Source organism: Podarcis muralis, chromosome 3 (genome assembly GCF_964188315.1).
Source record: "Podarcis muralis chromosome 3, rPodMur119.hap1.1, whole genome shotgun sequence".
NCBI classification, from domain to species: domain Eukaryota; kingdom Metazoa; phylum Chordata; class Lepidosauria; order Squamata; family Lacertidae; genus Podarcis; species Podarcis muralis.
In genome coordinates this window covers 80,529,309-80,548,090 of record NC_135657.1, presented here as the reverse complement: position 1 = coordinate 80,548,090, position 18,782 = coordinate 80,529,309, and the positions used below count along the sequence as shown (strand labels likewise).

General features: G+C 41.5%; 3 protein-coding genes across 13 annotated transcripts in view; 2 read left to right on the top strand and 1 right to left on the bottom strand.

The window, feature by feature from the left end:
- The window catches only part of PRSS35 (serine protease 35), a 151,975-nt gene that overhangs the window by 53,129 nt on the left and 80,064 nt on the right, over positions 1–18,782 (top strand). The window lies entirely within an intron of this gene.
- The window catches only part of RWDD2A (RWD domain containing 2A), a 131,345-nt gene that overhangs the window by 63,445 nt on the left and 49,118 nt on the right, over positions 1–18,782 (top strand). The gene's annotated exons all lie outside the window — the stretch shown is intronic.
- The window catches only part of ME1 (malic enzyme 1), a 119,655-nt gene that overhangs the window by 57,306 nt on the left and 43,567 nt on the right, over positions 1–18,782 (bottom strand). For all 4 annotated transcript variants that reach the window (XM_028722864.2, XM_028722866.2, XM_028722865.2 and 1 more), the window contains 3 exons: positions 16,374–16,449; positions 13,367–13,528; positions 312–415 (listed from right to left, as the gene is read on the bottom strand). In XM_028722864.2, coding sequence (XP_028578697.1) covers positions 312–415; positions 13,367–13,528; positions 16,374–16,449 — 342 coding nt within the window. The remainder of the gene's footprint in view (positions 1–311; positions 416–13,366; positions 13,529–16,373; positions 16,450–18,782) is intronic.

The window sequence follows — 18,782 nt, the reverse complement described above, 5'->3', positions numbered from 1 at the left end:
CAGCACTGTGGCAATGGAATTCATCAGAAATGAATGCCTCATCTCATTCTGGTTTTCTTCAATGTAAATTAAGTGTTTTATATTGTATAGTAAGAATAGCTATGTTTTCCTCCACCAACTTTTTGCCATTTTGCAAGAGTAAACTTATGGGAGCTCATCATTATAAATATATGAACTTGAACTGCATTTTATAAAGTTTTTAAGAATTGCAAAAAAGAAAAACATGCCATCTCTTCTTAATTAGTCCTCCTTGAGTACCATGAAGTTCAGAAGCATTCAACAGTGTAAAATACACAAATAAAATCAATTACCGGGAAGTCACAGCTTGCATAAATTCGTCAAGAAGATCATCATAAGCTTGGCCTCTGATTCGTTTATGTTTCAACCCAATATACAAAGGATCTTTTAGCAACTCCTGTTAAAAAAGAAAATAAAAACCAATAAGGTAAATATATCAGACAAGTTAACATTTGAGTGTTTCTAATCCAAAAACGAAGACTGTATTGGCATCTCTAAACTGGAAATTAAGGGCACAATTCTATGGTCCTAGGGAAGTTGTCCCAGAGGTCATAGAATTTTGTGGATCTCCTTTTTCATGGATAGAGAAGGAATTATGTGGGAAGAGCAAGAGGACCAACAGAAACCTCCATGGCTGCCCCACCTTAGATATCAATGTTACAACAGCAGAAAGAAGATGTTTCAGAGCGCTGGAAGAAAAGTATGCCAGCCCTGGGGTGAGCCCTTGGGCACTGCAGCCAATGGAGGCGGGATTTTGAATAAAGGAAAATTGCCCCTCCACACCCTCCTTCTGCCCTGCCAGCACAAACTAAACAGAGGTTTGGATAGGGCAGATCGTCCACCTATAACTCTTCCTCCCCTATCCAAGTAGGATTGCTTTGCCTAACTGGTTTATAGTCACATCCTTCCAGAGAATCATGGGGAGAGACTGATCTCTAATAAGAATTCTCAGCACCTCATCAAACTACAATTCCCAAGATTCTTTGTGAGAGGTTTTGAAAGTAAAAAACTGATACAGGTTTGTAGAGTAGATATGCCTGTAGCATGAGAATGAACAAGATTAGAATACAGATACATACATATATTTATTAGCCCATAAAGGGACGCGGGTGGCGCTGTGGGTAAAAGCCTCAGCGCCTAGGGCTTGCCGATCGAAAGGTCGGCAGTTCGAATCCCTGCGGCGGGGTGCGCTCCCGTTGCTCGGTCCCAGCGCCTGCCAACCTAGCAGTTCGAAAGCACCCTCGGGTGCAAGTAGAGAAATAGGGACCGCTTACTGGCGGGAAGGTAAACGGCGTTTCCGTGTGCTGCGCTGGCTCGCCAGATGCAGCTTTGTCACGCTGGCCACGTGACCCGGAAGTGTCTCCGGACAGCGCTGGCCCTCGGCCTCTTAAGTGAGATGGGCGCACAACCCTAGAGTCTGTCAAGACTGGCCCGTACGGGCAGGGGTACCTTTACCTTTTACCTTTAAAGGCAAAATTACTGAAAGCATAATGTGTGGAATCATTTTCTGCCGTTCTTAGATGATGAAGTAAAAGTTAAATTCACAAAATTATAAAGTCAAATTTTGTAGATCAGAAACGCCTTTCAAATAGTGATAGAGGAAGGAAAAAATGAAGATGCCAATTACAGAGTACATATTATGTTCTTTCTTCAGCATAACGGCTGGCTTTGAGTTGCAGATGTCAAATCATACCTTATAATTTACAGATCCCAATATGTGCAGTACCCATAGCATTAAAAAAACACACAACCCAAGCATTTATCTGCTCACGTCAAAACTGAACTAAAGTCAAAACTGAGCTAATGTTCAGGCAAAGAACATTCCAAGAAGCCAATGCATTTTCTGTTCTGGCATTTTTACTGTTATTGAAGCCTAACCATCAGCAAGTATGGATTCATTATAGCTATTTCAAACATCACTTCCAACTTCATGAACAAGTTGGCGACAATCTCTTCCCATTGCAGTGATACACTCTGCCTTTCAGAAAAACAGCAAGGGGTCATTTTCATCATCCAGACTGCAACTGGCCAAGTTGTGTATCAGTGCTGCTCTCAGGCTACCAATAAATATTCCCATGACAGCAGAGAGCAAGGTGCAGGTGCAAACCTTCAACCTACCTTCTCCACAACTTAGCAAAACTGCCGTGTTGGGTACCAGGCAATGATCTGCCCTTCATTTCTGAAGCCACTGCAAGGGTTAGAATGCAGTAAGACTTGGGGAATTCCTGTTCAAGCAGGACAAGGAGCTGGGCTTTATTCTAGGGGTACTCAAGGGTACACAGTATCAGCACCTTGTTTTTCTAAAAGAAAAGCACTGGTTAAAAGTGTGGCACTTACTTGAATAATTTCATGTTGAGTTCCAGAACCCTGTTTTTCTAGTAGAAAAGCACTTATAAGGATGCTGTCCCACGAGGAGCGTGGAACTAACAGGCTAAATCTGTAGGTATATCATGGAGCTGTTGCATCAGCAATAAGCTGTCCGCAACAAGTCTTGCTTGTCCCTCTTTCAAAAAGTGATCTAGAGAATAATCTGGCTATACTATTTAACAAGGAAAAATAACCTGTCCCTTAAATACGACAAGTCAGTTTAAGAAGACACAAATCTGTATTCTGTCCCTGTTCATAGTCTCAGTATTCATGGCAGTATCTGTTGCTCCAGTAGTCAGTACAGGATAAAGTATGGAGTAAGGTCCCCCCCCCCCCACTTTTTGAGTATTCCAATACATTGTCTTTAATAAATTTGCTTGTCAGAGAGCTAAAGCTGCAGCCAACTAGCAGCTACTATTTCAAATCAAAACTTTAGGATAGCTGTAACAAAGGCCCTCTTTCTATTGCTCTCTTTTAAAGTTGAATAACTGAAAATATATGGCACACTTTAAACTAAAACACACAGATGGTTTGAACAGTGAATCTTGATAGCAGAAACCTGAGCCAAATATTGTCAAAATATACTTCTTCTTCTGAACCAGTATCATGGATTTACAAGGTCACAGAACTTTGATATACAATCCTATGCCAACAATATCAAATACTCATGTTTCCTCACTATCTCATACTACTTTGATTCACAATTCCCACTGTATGAGTTGGGATTTCAATGCAGTATCTTCTCTAAGCAAGTATCCCACCCCACTCCAGAGGTTTGCTGTTGCATCTCACCTGGTAGCAGCTGACATGACCTCACGGGGGCAGGTTTACCTAACCTAGCAATGTTCTATATGTTCCTGGTTCTTGGCGCTGTCTAAGCAGCAGCAGCAGCAGCAACAAAGATACTCATGGTGTCAATGCTAATTAGGTCAGACAGCCCCAGGTTCCAACTATTCCTACTACTGAACTACAAACTTTAGTCCCTTTTCTTCCCATGTTGCTTCTCTAGTGGTCTATTTTTCTAGAGAAAGAACAAAATGCACTGAAGCCAAGTTTCATAAAGCTCCAGGAAAGCATTTAGGAAATGTGCTCATTTATTCACACTAAAGTGTTGACAACTTTCTGGTGTCAGACTCTAAAAGCTAAACTTATAAACATTTCATGAATAGCAGACCCATTGATTTCAGTGGTCCAAATCCTAAATAGTTTCTGTAACCAATAGAACTGTGAGTGATTTTAGGATGGCCAGCTTACAGTCCAGCTGAGGCTCCTGCCAGGTATAAGTACTTTGATAAGTAGTTGGACTTGAATTTAGTAGTGGAGACTTCCAACATTTACTGTACATTGCCTGTAAAGTACTGCCAAAGTAATTGAAGCAACATGAGTACTCTTGCTGTTTCTGTGGAAAACCTGAGAACACAAGTCCCCTTTGAATCTTCTCATGAAAGCTGCCAATATGTTTCAGAGTTGTGCTGATGTGAAGCTAACGTTCCAATGCCCACTGCAAGCCTGTGGCTCAAAATAGGCCCAACTTCCAAATCTTTACAGCCATCTATCTGCACACCTAACATTATATTACCATGCACAAGTTCAAAACATACATCTTGAGTTGCTTCTCAAAATCTGAGGGTTCTGGCACATTAGGACAGCAACCCAACTAACCAAAATCTAAATAATTTTGCTGTACACTAGATGCTCCTGGGCAGGCACATTTCATTCACAATCTTGCTGCAATGATGACACAATGAAGTGCCTATCTGTTGGAGAGCTTGGAATGAGCCATGCACATAGCAGGCTATCCAGGTTTCTATGCATGCTGTGAGCTACGCCATGCAGACTGGGCACAGCCCACCACAACCATATGTTCCCTATGTCCACCACATATACACAGTCTGGGCAGATGTCAAGATGCTCTCATGCTCACACACCTCACTCAGATTTCAGCAGTATGGATATTTTTCACTACTACATGAACTCTCATTTAGGGCAGATTTGTAAAAAAATTGCCTTATATACATCACGAAGATCAGAGCCCAAGACAAAAATGTCACCAACTCATGCTGAGGAGTTCAGTACAGATTGGGCCCACCGACCACTGTCTGACTCAAGGTGACTAGATTCTTTCTAGGAATTCACTAGTCTAAGGCAAGTACTTGACATGACACATGGGTGTGTTCCTGTGTGATAGAACACACACACACACACACACACACATTTCCTTTACTCTAATTACATTCCATTTACAGCCGAGGTGGAGCTTGCTAGCTCAGGGAGTAGGTGTGGGTAACATGCCTTGTCTAGCCCAGATAATGCAGTCAACATGCAAGGTATAAAAGTAAAGCAGACCTGGCCATGACCAGGTGGCCATGGAAGAAATTCTGATAATATATTAATTTTATGATGTAGATTTACACAAGTTGTCTTCCTCGAAAGTAAACTATCTTTTGGTCAATGTTGTTTTAAAACAGCAGGATCTGTTGCTACTGAATTTGACTTTTCCATTCAGAGATCTGCAGTTTCAGTTATTTGCCCTTTTCTGTTTGATCGCTTTTTATATGCTTTAGCAGCAGTGTGCTGTAAGTTACATTAGACTTACAGTAGTTGAGAAGTTGAAAGCTATGAATTCATAGGACATACTTTGATGCTTTAAAAAAAAAGGCAAACCAAAACCTGCTCAAAGACTGTTTTCAGTGCTACATTTTTGCTCATAAAAGGCTGGCTGTTATAGTAGAGTTAACATGAAACTGATACATGTGCATGTTGTTTAATCTAGATTTATCACTAAGCTTCTAAGTTCCCGATACCCCTGAGCTAAAAGAAATACAGAAATTGCCATTTACTGCATTACAGTTGTGAATGTTTGAGAGCATCAAAAATAAGAGATTAATAAACATCAAGAAGAATTTGTAAAATCTCTGGCAGTTTACTGAAAATAATCCGTTGCCAAGTTAGCAGCTAACAAAGTAAGTCAGCCAAAGGTCTTCTATGTTAGCAACAAATAGTATTAGCATAATGTAGATAATGCAGCTGAAAGCTAGAAACCGCCTACCAATTTTGCCATTATTCTGGCATGTGGCAAGTATAAATAACTATTCCTAAACAGTAGCCTGGTCTGCACACACAGATGAATTAAATGGGGCCTTACAGTTGTTCATCCACAGCTAGCACCTAAACAGCAGACTGAGCAGGCGCACAGGTTAGCTGGCTGAAGCCTTTTCTATTATTACGAGATTATTATTATAATAATTATAATAATTATTATTATATTATTATTATATTACTATTTAAATTACAGTAATTATTTCTGAATTTATATCTATACAGAAATTAGCAGATGTGAATTTTATGCACCTTTGTGTCCCCCTTTGTGCTGATTTTCTAGTGATGCATTTTTGTCTTTTGGGGTGATGCATGAATAGCCACTCTATCTGAAGCTGTGCTGGCTTTCTATTTGCAGTAGGTTTCTATCAACAAACATTCACAGTGTTATCTGCCACCTGAAGTCTGAAATGGCATAATCTATTATACCACCTTAGTAGTCTATCACTTCTGTCTGCTCCATATGAAGCCTCAAATGTAGTGATAATATGTTGCTACAATAGTTTGAGAGGTGGTGTGGAATAGTGGCTAAATTTTCAGCATGATCTGGGAAACCCTGGTTGAAATGTCATTTTAGTTATCAACTCAGTACGTGGTTTCTGTCAAGCCACTACTTTCCAAACCTTAGTCCACTAAACCCCCTCTGCAGCAGGAGAATACTTTGCACACCTGTTATACACATTGTTGATATACTGCGTCTGCTATTGCTATATAAATGACAAGTTGTATTAGTTAAAAAATATAGAAACCTCCTGGATCATAGTTTGTGCTCTAGTATGTTTTTTCTACAAAAACTATATGCTTTCCATTTTATTCCACTTGTATTTCATACAAAGAGGACGATTTTCAAAGGGAAGGAATGGTCTCTTGGGTGAAAACTGCTTAAAAGGATTTGAAGTATGTTATTTATTATTTTTGTGCTTGTTTATTTCAACAGCATTTATATACTGCCTGATTATAATAAAACCTCAAAGTGGTTTATTAAAAAAAATAAGACAACAAAATTATCAGAAAAAATAGTTAAAACAAGTATTTGAAATGTTCAAAAGCAATTAAAATGAGTAAAAAGCTAAAACCAGATTAAAATACGTGGCAGCTTGTAGTATGTATCTGGTTCTTCATTTTAGAGGTCCCCATGATAGGTTCCTGCTTCCCATCTCTAGAATACTGCAGTGTCTGTGCATGGAAATGGTCCAGTGACACCTCATACTACAGCAGCCTTCTGCTGTTTATCATTTTGAAGGCTCCTCAATATAAAATGCTTCCAGCAGCCACATCTAGTAGTTCGCTTAAGCTAAAAGCATTGTGTTAAACAGGCCTAACAAAATACTTGCTACACCTACAAACAAGAGCATGGGAAGTGGCATATCCATACCAATCCACAGCTATACCTGCACTTTATTTCAAAACGGCACCATCTCAGACATGCATACAGATATGAGTATCACGGTACAAGTCCTACAATGAGAGGAAGCGATAACAGTGCAGGCCGTGCATCGACTTGATAATATTCACACATGTTTTATTTGCCACATTTCAAGAACATGTAGATTCTTTATAAATATCGTCTTGTTTAAATAAAACACAAAGCCAGCAATCTCAGAGGGTGTGTGTGTGTGTGTGTGTGTGTGTGTGTGTGTGTGAAAGCGAGAGAGAGAGAGAAGACATCAGGGAAGCATTTAAAGTCTACATTTCCCTGCTGCACACATGTGTAATAAAACACATTCCAGGTAATATGTGCACTGGCGTTTCCATGTGCTATTTTACTCAGTACATTCACAATTGGATAACACTCATTGTAATTTTATATCCTTTGATTTTTCTTCTTCTTTGGAATGATTCACTCTTGGGTTTACGAACACTCTGACCTAATTCAATGTAAAAAATACATTAGGACATACATGGTATGAAGACTGCATTACATTAAGAAGTTCCAAATTTTGTGAAGTTTAATTTATATAAATTATACATTATTTTCTAAAGAAAATAACAGCTATCTTTAACATCAATTTTATCTGTCAGTCCCTTGAGGAAACAACAGTAGAGTGCATTTGGACATCACCATGAACTATTAATGGTTTACCATAAATGTGCTTATTGCACCCACTTTGCTCCTGTCTCCTAGTGCACAGGAGAAGCAAACCACAATCCAAACTTGGGTTCGTTGTTTACTTGGCTCAGCTAGTGAGGGGTCTTGGAGGGTGGCATCTTAATACTTCAATCCTAGTGCAGTGGGTGAAGGAGCTGCTTCTTCTTCTTCTTCTTCTTCTTCTTCTTCTTCTTCTTCTTCTTCTTCTTCTTCTTCTTCTTCTTCTTCTTCTTTGGCAATCACTTGTAGCCGAGTAAGATTGCCTTCCATGAACACAGTCTTTACAGTGATTTTTAGGAAGTCATTTTTTTGCACCAGGCATCCTATTGGGGAGACTCAGTTTTCTGAGTGCATGTTCTGGAAGCTGGGCAACAGGGGCAGTACAGAATTCCTATTGGTGTACCGACCTACCCGCTGCACCACGGATTCCCTGTCCGAGCTGCTTCAGGTCATGGTGATTGTTCTCCTGGTTTGGTTGTCCTAGGGAATTTTAACATCCATGCCGACACCGCCTTACAAGGGGCCGCTTGGGACTTCTTGGAAAGAATGGCCTCCACAGGGCTGTCCCTGAATAAGTTTGGCCCGACCCATAGCTTCAGACATGCCTTAGCCCTGGTGTTCAGCTTTATGGACATGGGTAATCTGACATTAAGTAAAAGTGAAACACAAGAAGTGCCATGATCAGATCACTTCCTGGAGCAACTAGATTTCTCCAAGACCCTTCTTCTTCACAGGGAGGTGGGACGGATTCAAATGGTCCACCTCTAACACTTAATGGATCCAAATGCTTTCCAGAGAGTGGATGGGGATGTTTTATCCCATGCTGATTGCCTCTCAGCTGATTCCCTGGTGGCCCGCTGGAATACAGAGTTAGCCAAGGCTATTTACTGTCTGGCTCCGAAGTGCCCTATCCAATTGCATGGAGTCCTGATGGCCCTGTGGTTTACCCCAAAGCTGAGGGCGGTGAAACAATCGCTGAGACGGCTAGAGCACCAGTGGCGTAAAACTCATTCTGAACCTGACCAAACATGGGTTAGAGCTCAACGTTGAGCCTACCAAGAAGAACATCTTCTTCGCCGCATCTATTGCATCTGCAGAAAACAGCAGCAGGAGACTCTTTCAGGTTGCTCACAATCTAATGGAGCCACCTTTGCCTGATGAGGACCATAAGATTTCCTGCAATGATTTTGCAAACTTCTTTGCAGTTAAAGTTGCTCAGATTCGGAAAGAGGTAGACTGTGGGAGTAGGGCTGGGGTGGGAGAGTGCTAGAGTCCTGACTAGTCAAGTTGCATGGGATCAATGCTAATCTGTTACCTCCGAGGACATGGACAGGCTGCTTTGAGGAGTGAAACTGACCACCTGTCTCCTTGACCCTTACCCACCCTGGCTCATAAAAGCAAGCTGAGAAGGGCTGAGCAATGGGCTCCACAGGATGAGGAATGCTTCCCTCTGTGTGGGAGTCTTCCCAGACCTGCTGAAAAAAGCAGCTTCTAAAAAAAAAACATCTTTAGACCTGCCAACTATTGCCCAGTCTCAGATTTTCCATTCTTGGACAAGGTAGTTGTGTGGGCGATTGCTGAACAATACCAGGCATGCTTGGAGGATGCCAACCATTTGGATCCCTTCCCATCAGGATTCAAGCCTCATTATGGGACTAAACTGCCTTGGTTGCGCTGGTCAATGATCTCCAGTGGACTAGGGACAAAGGTGAAAGCTGTTTCCTAGTTCTGCTGGATCTCCCAGTGGCTTTTGATACCGTTGACCACGGTATCATTCTGGACCGGCCAGAAGGGTTGGGAGTTGAGGGCACTGTTATACAGTGGTTCTGCTCCTTTCTCCTAGGTCATGTCCAAAAAGTGATGTTGGGGGATGAGTGTTCAGTCCCCTGGGCTTTCACGTGTGGGATACCTCAGGGTTACATCCTCTCCCCCATGCTTTTCAACATCTATATGAAGCCACTGGGAGAGAACATCAGGGGGTTTAGGCTTGGTGTTCACCAGTATGCAGATGATACCCAGCTCTACTTCTCTCTTAAATTGGAACCAGTGAAGGCAGTGAATGTCCTATGTGAGTGTCTGGAGGTGGTTGGAGGATGGATGGAGGTTAATGGATTGAGGTTGAATCCTTATAAGACAGAAGTACTGTTTTGGGGGAACAGGGTGTGGGTGGGTGTGGGGAGATAAGGAGATAAAGAACTACATAACTTCTGGAAGACATCTGAAGGCAGCTTTTGGAAGACATCCTGTATCAGGAAGTTTTTAATATCTGATATTTTACTATGTTTTCTATATGCTGTAAGCCTCCCAGAGTGGCTGGGGAAACCCAGCCAGATGGGTGGGGTATAAATAATGATATTATTATTATTATTATTATTATTATTATTACTACTACTACTACTACTACTACTACTACTACTACTACTACAGGTGTCTGAGTTATAAAGTCCTAAGTTTGAAAAATACACATGCACCCTCTTACTTGAGATGATTGTTTACAAGACTACTGTCCCTCAACTGCCTTCTGACCAAAACTCCCAAGTTTAATCAAAATTGTTGGCTGAACATGCCCACTTGGCATCCCATTTGATTGTACAGTTATTTGGCCGTAATGCAATATCTCTTCCAACTGAGATACTGGAATGAAATTTGATATGCTGAGTCCCATTGCAACTCTTATGTTTTAAATGCTAATACCAGCTCAGCCTCCAAGAAAGAGGTAATACATACTACCAAAACCTCTCCCCTTGAGCACAGAGATGTCAAAAAGAAATTCTCCATTTGATCCCTATACTAATTTTCAAGGCAAGAAGAGAAGACAAAAAGCTGTTTGCAATGCAGTATTTGAAGCAAGGCAGTGCTTTGCATAGCCTTTATGACTTGGGAGTAGAAAAAGAATACTGCATTACACCTGAATCTTTAAGTCCCTTGTGGTTAGGTTTTTCTTCACGTTATCCTAGGGTGAAAGGAGAACAGGTGCACAGTTGCTACCTGGCCTCAAATCTTACTGGCTGCTTCCACACAGAAATACTTCTGATTTGGTGCTTTAGGTCTAAATCCAACAAACATGAAACAGGTCTGGGCTGCCTTTCAATATTTTCACACATAATTATTTTTATTATTTTTATTTATTGAATTTATATACCACCCTATAGCCGGAGGTCTGTTCACACATCCTGTGCATCCTGGGCTGGAACTAATAATTATGTACATGGAGGCTGAAGGCAGATAAATTGCTCCTCTTATGTAATCTACCACCTAGAGAAGGTGATTCATGTATGTCCATTTCTAGCTAGAAGCTCCGGTGCAGAAACATTTTGTTCCTACTAAAATAACAATTATCTGTATGGACTTGTCTGTGGCTTGGGAAGATCTAATAAAATATAATCGGAACCCTGTGAAAGAAACTGTGTAGAAACAGTCTTGAAGCTTGCAGCCTTTGACTAGAAATTAGACAGCTCTGCCTGCCACTGGAAGTTCCATTTCACAGCATAATAAGATCGCAACATTTCAGTTTCAATGAAAGACAGTATTTTTAAGAAATCAAAATAGTTTCCATCAGGAAATTCCCAATTAGCTTTAATAAATTCAGTCTCTTCTAAGACTATCTGCTTCAGTGACAGCAGGCTAACATACTGTACTGATCTGTTCCCTGTTTCAAATTGAATTCCAAGATTCTCTCTGTCTTAATGGCTGGGAAATCCACTGCATGCAATTTTATATTTTTCCTTATTTTCTGGAACAATGACAGTAAATGGTCAGATCTGTTTTCAAAAGCATTTGATGTTTTTTGCATTCCTTTTCATCACTACATAGTTTAAACCATCCAAAATATTTCATCACATCCCATTTCCACTATTCCCCTTCTACAACTGAGTTTATTAAAATAGCCTTATACAAATCATTTCCATAAGTTTTGCTCTGCAATAATGTACACCATTACCCCACTTTACAGAAATTGCCATGTGCCCAGGCATTCCTAATCATGGGGATTTTTATTTTAATGGATACAATCATGAGGGCAGATTTTAAGGTTAAATAACCTTCACAAATGTTATTATTTTCAAGCAAGAGTAATATAATATTACTGCACATATACAGTGGTCTGTATCCGGTAAAATCTTAGTGTGAATAGTTCTTCTGCTTGCGCTAGAGGATGTCTCTGATTTCCACCAACCTCCCTATTTTGTTGAAGGCCCTGATACACCACATTGCATGCCATTCTGGAGGCATTCCACAATCTTCAGGTACAATTTTTTTGGAGTAGCCAAAAACGGCAAGGAGTAGAACTCCATCTGCAGTTCTTAGGATCCAAACTAGTGTTTCCTAATGTGCCGCTCATAAAATTATAAGGTCACCAGTAATACCAGCAACAGCTGGAAAATTTATTTTCAGTACAGTGGTGCCCCGCAAGACGAACGCCTCGCAAGATGGAAAACCCGCTAGACGAAAGGGTTTTCCGTTTTGGAGGCGCTTCGCAAAACGAATTTCCCTATGGGCTTCCTTCGCAAGACGAAAGCCCATAGGGAAATCTCCGGGACAGCGGGGAAGCGCAGCGCGTCTTCCCCACTGTCCTCGGACCTCCTCCGAAGGTTGGCGGCGGGGCGGAGAGACCTCCTCCCGCCGCCAGCCTTCGTTTCTCCGCTATCCCGGACGGCTTTTGAAGGCAGGCGGGGGGGGGGGGAGCAAAGACTTTCGCCCCCTGCCAGCCTTCAGAAGAGGTCCAGGACCTCTTCTGAAGGCCGGCGGGGGGCAAAAGTCTTTGCTCCCCCCCCCTGCCTGCCATGCCGGGGGCTTTTAAATCGCCCCGGGACAGCGGAGAAGTCCTCCGCTGTCCCGGGGCGATTTTAAAATGCTGGCGGGCGGCAGCGAAGGCTTCGCTGCCGCCCGGCAGCATTTTAAAATCGCCCCGGGACAGCGGAGAAGTCTCCGCTGTCCCGGGGTTTTTTAAAATGCTGGGGGTGGGAAGAAAAGCCCTTGTTCCCCCCCCCCCCCAGCCTTCAGAAGAGGTCGGGGGACAGACTGTCCCCGGACCTGGTCTGAAGTCGGTTTCCATAGGAACGCATTGATTGATTTTCAATGCATTCCTATGGGAAACCATGCTTCGCAAGACGAAAAACTCGCAAGAAGAAAAAACTTGCGGAACGAATTAATTTCGTCTTGCGAGGCACCACTGTATAGGAACTACATGGATGGAACTAGAGCATAGAATGTAGTGCTGCTGTCCCATTATTTGCACAAGACATTCCTTGAGCCTTCCTCTTGTGCCAGGAGCTAAGCCCATCCCAAATACTAATGCACTAAACTATAGCAGGCACACTATGAAGGAGAATTTTGCAGGTGTGCCATCACCAGTCCCAACTTGACCTTGGCACACTTGACTTTGACAAAACATTGTATCTTCCCTTGTGTTGCGCTCCGTATCCCATGGAGCATGCTCAGGACACTGCTGCAGCAAAAGCCTCTAAATTTGCATTAGGACAGTGTTCTTCAACATTGGTTTTCCAAATATTATTGGAGTACAACCCCACCAACCCAAGCTGAGGTAAGGCATGGTGGGATTTGTAGTTCAACAACATCTGGAGACCCAAGTTGAAGAATGGCTAATCTACAAAGACAGACTGATTGCCTGGGCTGTAACACAATGTTTAAAATATACATCAGAACTACTGTCATGCAATGAGTGAGATTTTTTTTTTCTGGGAAAGAATGTTAACCATACCATTTCAGCTGAACAGGCAAATACTATTCCTTGAAATATATCAAATGTTCATGACAGCATGAAACAACAGTTACCTCATTGTCAGTTCCCACATCAAGCATAACAGGCAGACACTCCTGGGGCTTCATTCCTCCGCATGCTGTGTAAAGTGCTAGTTTACCCACTGGGATGCCCATTCCATAACAACCAAGGTCTCCAAGGCCAAGAATACGTTCTCCATCAGTCACCACAATAGCCTAGAGGGAAAGTAGTATAAGCACTGTAAAACTGGAAACGTGTCCTAAGCTCTTCTCATGTCCGTTCGTAAATAGGTTGATTCAAATTAAGAACAGTGGCAAAGCATTCCATACTGCTTTGGTGTGTTACATTTTCTCTAGGGCTGTTATCTGAGCAAACAAATCTTTAGTTTATTGTAACTGCAAGAGTCATAGTTGATTAATGTATCCATTATATTTGCATATGAGAAACAAATAATGCAAAGTGGGGGGGGGGGAGACACTGAGTTACGCAGATCTAGGTCTGGTCCATGTCTTGAAGAGATACTGTCAGAGAATCCCATGTATGCTGTTTTGAGTTCCATGTTAAAGAAAAAAGGTGGGATAGAAATGTCGTAAATAAATGAATTTGCCCTGCCATTCACGGAAGGGTCTTTGATCGAACCTAGGTTTCCACAAATAGAAAGGAGAAGGCGATTTTCACCATTTTCCCTTCCTCTTGCAGACCCCTATTCCTGGGCCACCTCCACATTATTCTAGATGGTTCTCTACTCCCCTAGTGCAGATATTGGGGGGCGGGGAAGGGCACAAGAGGCTGCAGGCGCAACTTCCCCTTCCACTTGCAGAATCCTCCAATAGACAAAAGACACTTCTGTGAATGGAAGTGGAACCATTGGTTAAAATTTTTCAGTATTCTTAGGTGGTGCAAATATGTGCTGCAGCAATGTAATGTTGGAAAAGGTATTCTGGCCAGAATGCCTCTTTTAAATCAGTAGCTGCCATTTGTTTCTATTTCTATTTTTAAAAAACTGCTGCCCAAGTAATTGGTGCAGCATTTTTAATTGAACAGTCGTCCCCACCCCAAAATCAGATACTCTAATTAATTGCTCAAACATTGATACTGAATCAGCTTCTGTGACTGAAATAGAAAGAAAGCTTGGCACCCTGATCCTAAACACTTGCACCAATGCATGACTAACATACTGTTATAACAAGTCTGAATAATTACACTGTATTGGTCTAGCAACTCATATTTTCCAATTTAAGGATTGTTTTGCTGACTAAAGAAGTCTGGGTTTGTCTTCTGGATAAACTTTTTAAAAACTGTATAAGATGATGTGAACAAGAAAATTGCTTAAAGCCATTAGACATCGTTACTGGTGAAAAAGAAGGGGACCAGGCACATTAAGGCCCAGGAAATGACAATCTCTATGCTCTTTGCGTACAGCTTTATGGGCTATAGTTTCAGTTTCTTTTAATGAATTTTTCTTCTGCTAAATACTTGAAGAATGCAGTCATAGTTATTTAAAAATCAAGTATTCAGTGCTGCATTCCATAGAAAATTTTCTGTTCTGTTCTGGCTCCACAAGGAAACAACATATAAGTTGGAAAGAGGTGTAAAACCCATTGGCTATTGTCACTACCATCTTCCAATAGCCAGAACATGGAAAGATGCACTAGTTAATGTAGCTGGAGGCACGTGACTTCAGTGGCTAGCAGAACATTTTATAAGCTTTGGCTGGTGTGCCAAGCAGCTACCACTGTGGCCTAGCAACAGTGACCCACATGTTGGTAACCTAAAGACTGGATTACTGTAATATGCTCTATGCACTGCTTCTCTTGAAGCTGGTTCAAACTGAGGTAGCTAGGCTGCCAAGTGGGGCAACTACCATGATCATATTACACCAGTCTTAAAGGAAATGCACTGGCTGCCAAATTGCTACCAAGCCAAATTTAAGAAGACAAATATGCCCCTGCACAACAACTTGGTGCCTGGATATCTGAAAGAATGCCCGCTCCCATACATGTCTTCCCATGTGCTGAGATATTCATAGGAGGCTCTGTTGGTTGTACCACTGCCTGCTGAGGCAAATTATGCAGCATCCTGGGGGACGGAGTTTCCCAGAGTGATACCAAGCCTGTGGAATTCCCTTCCCTCTAAAATAAGGCAGGCAACAAATTTGATGAGTTTTTAGTGCCTGTTTAACTCAACTTTTCACCCAAGTGTTGCTGGCTCTTATTTCCTTGCTTGGTTCTAGTTATTGGCTCCAGTGGTTTGAATTTTATTATGTTTTTCAATATTTTAATACGTGGACTTTATTGCATTAGGTGTATATATTGTAAACCACTCTGGTATCATTTAGGTGAAGAGTAGTACAGTCATACCTTGGGTTACAGACACTTCAGGTTGCGCGTTTTCGGGTTGCGCACCACGCTGAACCTGGAAGTACTGGAATGGGTTACTTCCGAGTTTCGGCGCTTGCGCATGTGCAGAAACACTAAATCGCTCTTTGCACATGTGCAGAAGCGTCGAATTGCGACCCGCGTGTGTGCAGACACAGCGCTGTGGGTTGCGAACATGCCTCCCACACAGATCACGTTTGCAACCCGAGTGTCTGCTGTATATAAATATTTTAAATTAACAAATAAATTGTTAGCAAATGTGTAAATACTACAGTGACCTCAATTCCAATAGTGAAAAGAAAAAAGTGAGGGAGGTCCATGTTAAAGATTTAAGGCATAAAAAACCACAGTAAAATGACTACTGTGGAAACTAGTATTCTACATAGATCAGTAACTATGTATTATTTGAGGTGGCCACTTTTTATGAATAATTCATGTGCAGTAGTAAGGGACTTGTGGCAAACTTGTAATAGATTAGATTTTCAATTTACTTCCAATGATTCATAGCATACATTTGGATTAATACTTTATTTTTGTTTGGTGGTATTCAAATATACAGTCCTCTACCTACTCACAATCTGCACCAGATCATTCTGCTAATCATATAGTTCAGCTCTGGCGTATATTATTATTTTAGTCATCCAGAGACCTGACACATATTACTTGTAGCTAAAGAACCTACCTTGATGACAGCTTCAGGCCATGCTTTAAGCAGTGTTCCAACATGTCCTCGATCATGGGGAGTGATGAAGAGTCCTCTGTAAAAAAATAATTTAAATTTAAAACTAGCCTTTTCAGGCATGAAGCTTTCCTTTTTTAAATCATTGGTATAATATGCACACACACATGATGTCACATGCTGGAAACACAAACAACCAAGAACCAAGGATAGGGCTAGGCAGACTTGATTGTCGCTAGTGGGGGTGAGGTTTCCACAGAGTATCGCAGGTGGCGCTGTGGGTTAAACCACAGAGCCCAGGACTTGCAGATCAGAAGGTCGGCATCTCGAATCCCCGCGACGGGGTGAGCTCCCGTTTTTCAGTCCCTGCTTCTGCCAACCTAGCAGTTCGAAAGCACGTCAAAGTGCAAGTAGATAAATAGGTACCGCTCTGGCGGGAAGGTAAATGGTGTTTCCGTGTGCTGCTCTGGTTCACCAGAAGCGGCTTAGTCATGCTGGCCACATGACCCGGAAGCTGTACGCCGGCTCCCTTGGCCAATAAACTGAGATGAGCGCCGCAACCCCAGAGTCGGCCACGACTGGACCTAATGGTCAGGGGTCCCTTTACCTTTACCTTTTACATCTAGGTTTTTTCTGCCATATCTGAAGAAGTGTGCATGCACATGAAAGCTCATACCAATAACATACTTAGTTGGTCTCTAAGGTGCTACTGGAAGGAATTTTTTTATTTTGTTTCTCCCATATAAGTGAGTGGTTGGCACTGCTATGTGGAAAAGCTAGACAAAGCAAGCAGGGACACTACTGCAGTAAGGTCAATATGCATGGGATAGCCCAGCCTAACAATGTCAGGAATTCTGTAGCGGGGATGTGACTGTGCAGATCACACAGAAATGAATTTCATGTCTACCTGTTCTTCCTATGCACATACCCACACATCATGACAATAGGCTACAGACGTAACACAAGTTCCCAACATTCCTTCCCACAGCATGACCAAAAAATGGAACCCAGGATGGGGTTACACAGACTAAGGATGGCATGGTTCCCTGTGAATTTCATTGAGTTCCATGGACAACATAAAAGAAACTGTAACCTGAGACATAGCTAAGGAAATATTTGCTTCTTACTTCAGGCACTGAGATCACCAGAAGAGAAATAGGTTCAGCCCGTACCCCAAAAGTGTACCCCTTTACTTTTACATATGTGAATGGACATCATTTATTCCCATAATGTGCTGAACTTAGGAACAACTTTGCTACAAGAGCAAACCAGCCCATGGCACTTGGTGACATGGAGGAACCCTAAAAAGCAATGCCCCTCTTCTGAAGGGGAGAGCCAATATGATTCTGAAACTTTCTCTCATCCCACAAAAACAGGATTAGAGAGTGGCAAGAAGCAAGGAAGGCAATGCAAAACAGTGAGCAGGGCAGTTTTGAAAAACAGGCCTAGCCACAACCCTACTCAGCAATAGGTGGGAGGGTCAGAAGCGATAGGGAAAATAAAAGACAATTTATTTTTCTTTCCCCCACCCAAACTGGCATGAATAGCTATGCAATATCATTTAAAACTCAAAATTCTTACCTTTCTTTTTAAAAAGTTCACAGATTGCAAATAAGTGTGGCAAATAGAACTCCTAAGAACAATCTGGAAATGTGTTCTGTGAATCAAACTAATAACTATACATCTGTATACAGGAAAGCTGAAATAGCAAGAGTTCCAACTTTGGAGACTTTTTATCAACATTAAAAACTAACTAAAGTTAAGAGAGATTGTAACATGGTATGCAAAATGCAATGAATTTTATACAATCAGAAAAAAACAAGGGGACTCCTGCACTGTAATAGAAAAGACCATGACTTCAGCAAACCTACTGTTTTGATAACAAACTTAACTCAACAGATAAATATGTAACAGGATTTATGCATATGGGAAATATGTGGTCCAGTTTAAATGAAGGGGGAAATGTAGGTGATTCATTGTAAAAATATAAATGCTCACAGGTATTTCCATAAATTCTACAGTGCAGTAAAAAGCTTTGGTTAACAATGCAATCCAGTATATGACTCCTCAGAAATAAACCCTATTGATGTCCATGGGACTTACTATTAGGTAAACGAGTATAGCATTGCAGCCTAAATATAACTTTTAGCATGTTTTTTCCAGATACAGAAACCTGAATTTGACCTTATCTTCATTATACAGTATGTATTTTTAAAGCTATTTATATGTGTTTGTCAGGAGTGAGATGGGGGAATGCTGCTTATTCTCTTGCAAACTCTCTGGGTTTTTGATACCAATGACTGTGTCTAGACAGGATCCACTTAAATAGTTCTTAAAGAATTCAAATCTGAAATTGCTGGTCTTCTAACAAAAATACACCCAAGGACTGGAAAGTAGCCAATGTAATACCAA